The sequence below is a fragment of the Astyanax mexicanus genome, chromosome 1, assembly GCF_023375975.1.
Source record: "Astyanax mexicanus isolate ESR-SI-001 chromosome 1, AstMex3_surface, whole genome shotgun sequence".
Classification (NCBI taxonomy): Eukaryota; Metazoa; Chordata; class Actinopteri; order Characiformes; family Acestrorhamphidae; genus Astyanax; species Astyanax mexicanus.
Window position 1 is genome coordinate 95753321 of NC_064408.1, and position 10792 is coordinate 95764112.

Below are 10792 nucleotides of genomic sequence, written 5' to 3' on the forward strand. Positions count from 1 at the left end.
TTCCCATGCCTACAGTACTCTCTTATTTTAATATGCCCTTAAACCAGTAAGCTAACTTGCATATGAAATATTGAAAATAAAACCAGAATAGTATTTATTTATTATTTTAGAAAAGCTAATTTTTAGGGTTTTTGAAGAATCCAGAGACCCTGAACAGATAGTTTTTATGATGTGTGACAATTATTACTGGTGTTTAGTTACAGAACTACTGTGAACTGTGACAATTATTACTGGTGTTTGGTTACAGAACTACAGACCACCTGAGCGATCAGATTCATATCCTTGGGTGTCCAAAACCTGATCGTTCTGTCTTTAATTAGCGACTAAAAGACGAATCTTTTTCAAAAGCATTTACATCAAAAATAACTTTGCACTTACTAAACATGTGCGATTGCTGTAGTAACTGCCTATTATTCCTGCAAATATATATTATGATAAATATACACTGTATTTAAGAATTACTAAAGTTGTTTGTAAGAGAGCCATTTAAAAGGGAGAATTCCAATTTTGATGTATTCAACTGCTGAGTTTGTGCTACACGTTTGAAGTTAAAAGCATGCTGTATATTTAAAAGATAAAGAATCCCACTGGTTCACATAAAAAGTGTTAAAAAGGGAAGGTTCAGTCAGAGTCCTCACCACAGGGGAGGCAGCGAGACCATTTCTACTGGCGCCTGAGACAGACATTTTCATAAACACACCAGATTTTAAAACACTGTGAATGGTCCATATTCTCTTTCCACACTGGTGAATTGTTAGACATGAATACAGGCTGTTTACAGATAAACAGACAATGTGGCAAAGCTCCTAAGATGCACTGCCAAACAAAACACACTTCACAGGATGATGCCGACAGTTTATTATGGTCTGTCCACAACTGTGTACGAAGACAATGCCTGACTGACAAAACATTTCACATCTTCAAATGAGCACTGGATTTGTATTGAGCAAGGAAGGAGGCAGACATATAGATTATGATATAATGCCCCCTACTGACATGTTTTGTTTTTTTATTTTAAAATAGTTCTGTGCCGACACACCTGACATTAAAAACTCGCCAGTACACATTACATTTAAATAACAAGCTTTTTAAATGTTTTCAAATACATACAACGAGAATGAGTCTCTTCGGTTTATTACCACAATGCTATTTACAAAAAGCTACAAGCAACCTAAAAAACAAATCTAAAGACGTTAGCAAATCTTTTTAGAGCCTACTAAATTCATATGACTTTAAAACAGAAGAGTATCTACACACTGGTGTCAGACCATCGCACTCAATTAGACTTTTTTTCCTTTCTTTTGTTTTTTTACATTATGTCCAACGCCTTCTTCGACTTGTTTGCTCTGCAAGTTTGTTTGGGTTTGTAGCATCCTTGTGTACCACAGCACAGCAGGCTCACGGCAAACATTGTGAATGCTGTAGGATTGTCCTGCCAAACAAAACAAAGATTAGTAAACACATTTATAATCATCACTGAAAAACAGGTCGGGTGCCAATTTTTTTAGATATATATTTTTTAGTATCATATTTAATATCATGTTAATATTGTTTCTTACCACAAGGCGTCATAAATGCTTGCCCTGAGTTGTAGACTGTCTTGATGCCATCAATTTCCAGCCGCACTGAACTTGACACTACATTAAACACCTTGAAAAATAAATACAAAAACGTATACATAAGATGAGATGATGTCATTCATGCATGAAATTAAAAAAAGTCAAACTACATTATCTTTAATGATGTTTTATAATTACACAGACTAACTAGTCTTCTGTTCAAAGACTATTGCCATTAGTCACGGAAAAATGAAAGTTAAAGAATCTTTCAGAATCTAAACTGTGGGATATCAGTGTGCTAACAAGATAAAACCTCAAAACTTTATCATCGTATACAGATGTGGCTGTTTCCAAACCACATCTTGAAATAACACTTCATGAACAGTTTAAATACTGCTGTCACAGTATTAACTGTGAGATGTCAGTGTTAACTATAAAAGCTGTTATTTGTGGCATCAGATGTAAAGCCTGATGGCAATATTGATTAAAAAATAAATTAATTAATCAGATTTTAGTCAAAAGCTCAGATCAAACTAATGGCAGCCACAGATAATAGAGGTCACGACCTGTAACTCAAAAACATTCTTCACAGTCTGCACTATAAAGAAAGAAGCAAAGCCAGTGAAAGAGAAAATCACTCACAGTAACTGCATGTAGATCCTCCTGCAAAGGTTTCTTCATATATGAACCCAACAGAATCTTGCCGTTCGAGAAATTGTTGCTCTGAAAGTCTACCATGTGACCCATAGCTCTTCCACCATGAGAGTGCCAGTGGAAGTCATCTGGGCTAATTATGCTGAATACTTGGCCATCTAGTAGAGAAAAGTATTAGTTTTAGCATAAATATTTCACTAAACTGAACTAAGTTAGTTTTGTAATTTAAGTCTGATTGTTTACCTTTTGGTGCAGAAGGCCACAGGTGAGCAAACCAAAGACACAGATTGTCCCAGTCGTCGGACTCTAAAACAATGGGCTGCAGCGGAGGGCCACAAAAATCACAGTCTGACAGCACGCGGGGTACATGTGGCATGTCTGGAATCATGCTATATTTGGGCAAGTCTGAAAGAAAGAGAGTAAGGGAACTTTGAATGAATTTTTAAAAGCAATGTATTGGAAGCTTTTACAGTAATTAATAACCACTCACCACAATCCTCATGCTCTTCAAAACGCTCAAGCTCAATCATCGATGAAGGGCCACTTTTGAAGGCAGTATCACTACAAAAACAAATACAAGCCATTCCATATTGATTATATTAACAGCTGATTAACACTATTTATTATTTATTTAACAATCAGATTATCCTACCATCTGATTAACAGTATTTTTAGAGAATCTGTACATCCAACTTACTATTCAGATGCCCTGTTGGATCCAGCTGATAATCTAGTACTCGCTCTCCTACTGGCAGCAAAAGGTTCCACAGTAACACCACTGGTACAGACATCAAAGGTAGCATGCTGCTGATCACTGGGGATGTTCTCGCTGGACTGCTCCGACTGATCATCGAGAGAGTGCAGCAGGTTTCTGCGGCCCTTTTGTCTGCTTTCTTGAGCCTTCACGCTCAATGGCCAAGGATCCCCAGAGGCTAATATAGCATCAAATGCAGCCAAAGACCTTTTGACTGTTCTTGGTGTTTGTACCAGATTCAGTTTATTTCTTTTCTGAGCATTAACCACGGCCGTCTTCTGTGACCTGCCGACATTGGGAACACTGTCAAAAGCACTACATGGGGGGGCCATCTGTGGTTTGGTCTTCTGTGGAGACCGGTTCAGTGGTGACCTACTGCTCTCAACAGATCCCTGAGAATGTGGCACCTCCCACCAGTTGCTGGTGGGTTTTCTCTGTCGCTTCCCAGGTAGACTCTCTGATGGATTGAGGGCAGATGGAGGACAGTTCTGAGCAGATCCACTATGACTGTCCCGTGTGTAGATATTTTCAAAAACCCTCTTCCCTCCTGTTTCAAGAGATTAAATATGCATTATACTATGTATTATACACTCATACATACATACATTCACATATACTGACTACAACCCATTCTTATAACATGCCTCGAAAATTACATTACATTATTTTAGCTAAAAAAAAAAAAAAAAAAGTATTCAGCTGTGTAAATAAAACGTAAGTGTGAATAAATCTGAACCATGAAACATCATGTGATTCAATGATATGCACATCTCATTACCCTCTAAATTATGCCTGGTTACAGATAATCTCGCCCTTCAACAAAAAGAGCCAACCAATTAACTGTATAGTTATATCATGGACAGCCTCCCACTCGAGTTCTGTGCCCCTTTAGTAGCCAGACCAAACTAAAAAAAATCATGTTTTGATGGTATACTGAGCCAAATGTAACAAACTGGCTATGATTATTTGACCTTCACTTTTGAGTTTTTTGGTTTTCCACATTAATTTACATTGAAGCCTGGCTTTGTGTAATTGGAAATAACTGCCCGGCTGCATTGCAAAGATGGCTGCAGAGTGAACAGACTTTCATAAATGAACTCTGGTCACCAAAAGCAATACGCACATGCATACATGTGCAAAGGTCTATGGAAATACAATCTGTTCATTCACATTCGTGTCATATGCCTGTATCTAATTCTAGGACAACATATGAAAAAGATTCAAATCTGAATTGAACAGATCACACATCCTTGTATAAAATCAGACTAAATCACATTAAGGCAACACATATGATTTGGGTCACTTTATCCAGGTAGATTTTTAGCAATTGAGCTAAGGATTATTTAAAGAAAAAATTAACCAAACCCAAATAACAAGGACTACCTGGAGTAAGGCTTTTTCGTCTAGGAAGAGGACTGCATGCTGCTGGACAAGGCTGTTCAACATTCTCATCAACTGCCACCTCTTCTTCAGCAACAGGAGCTGATGCCTTCTCCTGAGCTTTGCGCCGAGCCGGAGCTGTCGACTTTGTTTTTCGTCTGCCACCAGCTGTCTTGGGATTTTTCTGGTCACCAGCAGAGTCAGACTTTTTGTTCTTTCTCGGAACCTTTTGAACAGTCACAGAATTATTTGACTCGCTCTGGCTCTCCTGTCCCTCAGCTGGGTTTGCTGATATCTGGAGTGCTTTTTTCATTTTCTTATTGGGTTTTAATTCTCGTAAAGACTGCTGAACTGCCACTTCTTGCTGCTGTGTGTTGTCATTATTTTGACTTTCACTGTTTAGCCACCATTCTCCAGGTGGTTTCCTCTTCCTTTTGCTCGTCCCAGGACCCTCTTCCCTCACAGGAAGCTCTTTTATCTTTGCATCCTTTTTTGTCTTTTCCAGCTTCTTGACCTTTATAGGCTTCTTGAATGGGCCAGGCTTTGTAGCAGTCTGTTTTGATGCATTCTTAACTGGATCATGATAATAAAAAAAAAAAAAACAGAAAATAGTAACACTTCAAAAACACAAAGCTTAAATCGTATATTACATTAAGCCATTTGAGGCTTAAATGTTTCATTTTGATGGAAATGCATATGTTTACAGAATAACTGAATAAAAACACTAACCTGTCGTGGTACTTTGCACATCTGGTTGCTCAGTGAACTCCAGAGGTGATTCGGGGTCGTTGAGCAGATTGTGCACCGGTTCCAGTCCTTCAGGCATTTCTTTGTTTGCCATGGTAGGGTTGCCATTCCCCTCCTCGTTTGGGGTTGCTAAATGTTGCTCTTCACTCTCTGACCCACCTACTTTTACAGTAGATTTGGCTTTCCTGGGTTTCTTTTTAACTTTTGTTGCAGGTTCTTCATGTCTATTATTGGTATCATCAGTAATGTTGTCAGGTTTCTCAATTTTAGATGCTGGCTTTTCAACTCTCCTTTTGACCCGCTCATCTTTTCCATCTTCCTTGCCAAGATTTTCAGACTTAGATGTTTTGCGTTTTGTGCTTTGTTTACCTGTTTTTCACAAAACAAAAATAACAAATTAACATTACAAACACTATTCACATGCAACAGTCACCAGTTCCTTTCAAGTCTTACTTAAAACACAACAATGAAACAATAAAAACATTGCATTATAATTACAACCTTCCGCACATTACACTTTCATAAGAAGGGAAATGGTCATAGTGTTATAAACGTGCCTGAACATGCAGCTTCAATTTTTCCCCCTTCACCTATGATTGAATTAATAAAACTGAAAATGTATTCTAGCAAGCATTTATGTATGCTAACTGATGTGTCATCCTTATTTTTCTTATAAACATAATACCTTTTACAATTAAGATGTTTAAATAAACAACCTGAGTTTAAAAAACATGCACTTAAGATTCACGTTTTCTTTTTTTTTTGATGTACCAGCTAAACACAACTACATTAACAACAATTTTATAGTAGTGTAAAAATTAAAGTAATGAACATAAACATACCAGGTAAATCAGCCTCTTGGCTAGCCTCTGGAACAGGGGAGGGCTCACAAACTTCAGCTACTTCAGGTAAAGGGTCTGGGGTCTCCTCTGGAGTCACCTGAGCCACAGTGTCTTTCTCACTCACACTGTGAACTTTTCCACGCTTGGCCTTTGTTTTCTTCGTTTTTGCAGCATCAGTTTCATCTCCATGTTTATATTTATCTTCGTTCTTCTTTATAGGATCTGGTTCATTCTGAGATGACTTCTGGCTACCCTCTGGCTTTTCAACATCGCCCTCTGCTGGAGGTTTTGCTTTTGTCCTCTTTGGAATGGTGAACAGGATGGGAGCGTCATCTTCCAGTATCATAAAATCATCGTCAAGTTCAACTGGTGAAGGAGCACGAGCCTGTTGTGTCCGAACTTCTGGTTTCCTGAAATGAATCGAAAGGTCTCCTTTAACTGGCTTAAACATTTAGAAAAGGCTTGCACATAAAAACTCTCATATTACACTGAATTACACTGATATAACAATTACTGGTGTTTTTACATTATGAAATGGTAATATTGATTAATGTGTCCTCTTTCTGTTAATAAAATAAACAATACAAATGAAAAAAGGTCTGTGTTTACAGTTGATGCAGTACTAATATGTAGCTCGTTTTTCTGCTATACTTTCACATAACTGGGATATTCAATTTAATAACAGTATTTGCAAGGTATGTAACGTAAAAGTCAACAAACATTTAAAATACACAAACTTACAGTGCGGCTTTTGGCTTGAAGGCATTTTTAAGCTTCTGCTGGAACGAGGACTGTTTGACTTCTGCGTCCGACTTTTTGTCCGGCACCCGAGTGGACTGAATTATAGGCTGCTCTTTTGAAAGTGATTGAGGAGGATCGATCCGAACTTCGGCAGTGAAAGGCAAAATATTTAAATCCCCATCTCTGAAAATTGAACAATTTAAGAAAAAACAAAGCAGAGGATTTAACATTACATATATCTTCCAACATTTTCAAACAATTATGCAATATAAAAATGAACTCTCACGTTTGTGACTCTTCTTTCGTTTCTGGTGATATGGTCTGGCACCCTTTGCTTGCCGCAGTTGTGGACAGTAATGGCATACAGCTTAAAAACAAAATAAATAAATAAATAAATAATCGGCAGTCAGTCCTGTGCTCATAAAATGTGTGTTACAGGTCAAAAAAGATACAACCACATGCAATAAGCCAGAATTTCAAAAGCTCACCTTACAGAAACGTCTTCCGTAGCAGGTTTTACAAACTCAATCCGTACTGGTGGAGACACCAGTGACTCACTTTAAAACAGAGCATCGGTACACACATCAATAAAAAAAAGCTACATTTTTAATTAACCTTTACTGAATTAAATAGATACATTTGTAAAATTTGTAAAACTTACTATTGGTAAAACTCCTTTATATTCTTGGATTTCTGAGTTGATGAAGGTTTGCTCACGTCACCCTGAACTGGCTCATCCTCAACACCAAAAAGTATCGGGGAGGTTTCTGGCCTTTCTGCATCCGCTGCTTCATCCTCAACCTGTATCCGGTCAATAGGGCTGGAGGTCTTAATGGGAGCAATCTCTTCAAAAGGGCTTCCTGATGCAAAACAGACAATAAAATGATCAATGCACAAGAATTTCACTAGGTAAAATATAAAATATTGGACAGCTCCAAAACTGCTTTGCTTTAAACATCTCACGATACCTTTGTCATTTAAGTGGTCCTCCTGAATGCAATTTTCTGGTGCCAAAACCTCCGGCTCCTGATAAGAATCAAGTAGTTATTTTTTAGAACTTATTTTCTACACAAAAATTAAAATTTACATAACATTTATTACATCTACTCAGTGACTACCCCCACCTATAGTTTATATAGCACAAGATTAGCTTCTGTGAAATATTAATGTTTTCCACAACTAATAAGTTTACAAAGCAGGCAAAATAATGAACATATTAAGTACTTGAGACCTATATTTAAAGAAGACAGAGATTCAAATAAGAGAGGACAAATGTTAATGTAAAACCTCTGTGTATTGATCATGATATGCACAAAATAAAATATTAAATTAATCAAAACACAAAGGATTACACAGTAGACTGACCTCAGCTCCAAATGGTGACGTTAGCTTCAGAGCTGGTGACTTCTTTCCTCTCACCTGATCAACTTCTACACGGCTCTGTGGCAACGGGGAGAGCTGAGGCGTCCCTGACTCAGAATCTGAAGAAGAGCACATTCTTTCAACTAATGTACACATACACTGTAATTGTTTAGATCAGACTGATATGGGAGAAGGCATTTATTGAACTTCAAAGGAGCAGATTTTGTTTGGGTAATGCTGTATCAAAATATCAGAATTTGATTAATTTCACTGTATACTACAGAAATAAATAGTATCTTTCTCTATATGGCTGATCCATTTTCATTTTAATTTGTATTTAATATGTGTTGGTGTACTTCACAAAAGGGATAGTAAGAAATATAATCACTGTAAATGAGTACAAAGATTTACAAGAAAATGTATGTGTTTTGTGTTGTGTTTTGGAATCTTTCCCATACAAATTAACAACTTACCTAAATCATCAAAAATATCATCAAGGTCATGCAGCGAGAAAACATCTTTTATCTTAATTGAACAAGGAGCCCTGAAAAAGAAGACATCCACAATTGAAACAGAAAAATAAAATATATTTATCTTGCACTGTAGAATGTCAGATAGTAATAAAACACTTAACACAAGACGCACTTGCCCCTTTTAATACATGCATTACACGAATGATGCATGTCCCATAATATTTAACACTGAACAAACTGGGTTCACCTTAATAGTGCAAAAAAAAAGTTAGTTACTTACTTTTCCTCTGGTTGAAAATAACGAAGCTTCTTCTTCGCTCTCCCCTGAAGAAAACAATATTTATTAATGTTTATTCCTCAATCTGAAATTAAAGACACAGAAATATAAAAGTTCTGGCACCATTTAAAAGTAAGGGTCATAAATAACAGTACTTACGACAGAAGCAAACATTGTTAAATGGTTTAGTATAGTCTCATTATTTTCTAATTATTAAATTACACTAGCTCAAAGGAATGTTGTAAATAATAATGAATTAAGACATAAGTTAAATAAATAAATGTAATAATGAATAAATGAGACATTCTTTGAATTACTGTACCCTATTGTAAAATCAGCTGGTCCACAACACAAAACAATTGCAGCATTGGCCTCTAACTTTCTTTGAATGCTGCTTTAAACTTGCTGTTGGAGCACTGTGGTGAAATTCTGACTGCATTTAGTCAGGTGAGAATTAGCAAGTGAGGTCAGGTGCAGATGTTGGACATCAGTTCTGATCATTTTACCTGATCAACTCATCTGATCAACTTATGTAAAATATATTGTCCAATCTTAACTCCACGTGGCTGGTGTGGGTGCAGAGTTTAATTTAATCAACATGCTGATTCTACTTGCTTTATGATTAAATGCACACTTCCCAAGTATCCCGGAAGTCGCGGGAGTCTACCGCATATCATAAACGGCTCCCTAAAGCCCGCAAGCGCAGGTCCGGGGGTACCCTGAAATTATTTTTTGCAACTTTGGATGTCTGCAAATGCTTGTTTTAGAAAACAGGGTTGCACTGCTACACTGCTTAATACAGGTACATTTAGTTCTATATTAATTTGTTTTTAATATTGGTATACAACTTCACAAAAGGGATAGTGAAAAATAAAATAATTGTAAATAACTATAAAGATTTATAAGAAAAATATGAAAAACTGTATCTTAATGTATTTTGGAATCTTTTACGTACAATTTACAGAGATTTACAGTCCAGTGCAGGGGGAGGTTATAGCTACCTGTCCACTTGTAGATATTCTGGTTCTGTTGATCCATGTTTTTCTCCGTTTAGTTAATTAATTGTAGCTGTATTTGCAGGTTAACGCCTACCTACAAAGACCAGCTAGTTATAGCTGAATTCACTCATTGCAAGAGGGGTCTTGGCACTTTTGGGACATACTAATACCTTCTAGCTTCTATCCTCAGAAGCTGTCAAACAGCAATAGCAGTAGGTCGTCTGTCTGCGGCTGTGAGTTTTAGCAGTGGTTTTAGGATTAGCTAAACTCTCGCTACAGTGATTTAACTACTAAACAAGCTAGCGTTAGCAGGCATATTAGCTGGATAGCTAACTAACCAGCTAGCCTAGCTACTGTTCAGTTCGCCTCACGTTAAAATGCAGATACGCTAGGCTAGCTCTTTTTAATGGAAGTCAAATAAAACATGCTAAAGTAAGGCTTAAATTCTACTCACCAAGTTTATCAACTTGCGCTCCATTTCGGGAGGAAGTCCAGTGCTAACCAAGCAGTACCGTTAGCTAACCCAGTTAGCCTAAGCCGAGCTAACTCTGCTGTTCATTCTCTGTGAGTTTAGCCCGCTTAGCATTAGCCGGAGAGTTCTCTGACTGTCTTTAAAAACTCTGAAATCTTCAGCAGATACAGAACTCTGCCATTCTCACTGTGTATAGCAAACCGTGAGCCTGCTTACAGACATTACAGCGCTGTTATAAACTACTATAAACGGAGGTAAAACCATTCTAACCGAGACCAAAACAAAAACAAACTCTCCCGCCCTTCAGCCTCTTCTCTGTCTCCGCGCCGCCGGTTTACACGAGCTGAGCGGAGACCATCCCCCCCTACTGGAACACACCACACACTGACTGCATCTGACTGACTGCGTCACCGAATATACAGCACTGTAAAATGTAGAGACCACTTCAGTTTCTGAATCAGTTTCTCTGATTTTGCTTATTTATAGGTATATGTTTGAGTAAAATTAACATGTTTTATTCTATAAACTACAGA

At 37.3% G+C, this 10792-nt stretch overlaps 1 protein-coding gene across 1 annotated transcript; it reads right to left on the bottom strand.

Moving 5' to 3' along the window:
- Window positions 1–843: 843 nt before the first annotated feature.
- Window positions 844–10602, bottom strand: si:ch211-161h7.4 (titin). The gene is made up of 18 exons (XM_007249040.4): window positions 10242–10602; window positions 8793–8836; window positions 8513–8583; window positions 8043–8158; window positions 7646–7703; window positions 7339–7537; window positions 7166–7234; window positions 6964–7044; window positions 6678–6860; window positions 5937–6346; window positions 5077–5463; window positions 4351–4920; window positions 2911–3514; window positions 2704–2774; window positions 2457–2618; window positions 2202–2371; window positions 1560–1650; window positions 844–1432 (listed from the first exon to the last, which is right to left on the bottom strand). Exons 1-18 carry the CDS (start codon window positions 10263–10265, stop codon window positions 1281–1283), a joined length of 3462 nt encoding a protein of 1153 aa, XP_007249102.3. The 5' UTR covers window positions 10266–10602; the 3' UTR covers window positions 844–1280.
- Between the last annotated feature and the right edge of the window lie 190 nt (window positions 10603–10792).

Bases quoted from the DNA above. Each gene is read 5' to 3' on its own strand.
- si:ch211-161h7.4 (XM_007249040.4), bottom strand. From the start codon at position 10,265: ATGGAGCGCAAGTTGATAAACTTG. The intron at 8,584-8,792 runs GTAAGTAACTAA...CTTCTTTTTCAG, and splicing joins TATTTTCAACCAGAGGAAAA to GGCTCCTTGTTCAATTAAGA. The intron at 7,704-8,042 runs GTCAGTCTACTG...GATTCTTATCAG, and splicing joins CGTCACCATTTGGAGCTGAG to GAGCCGGAGGTTTTGGCACC.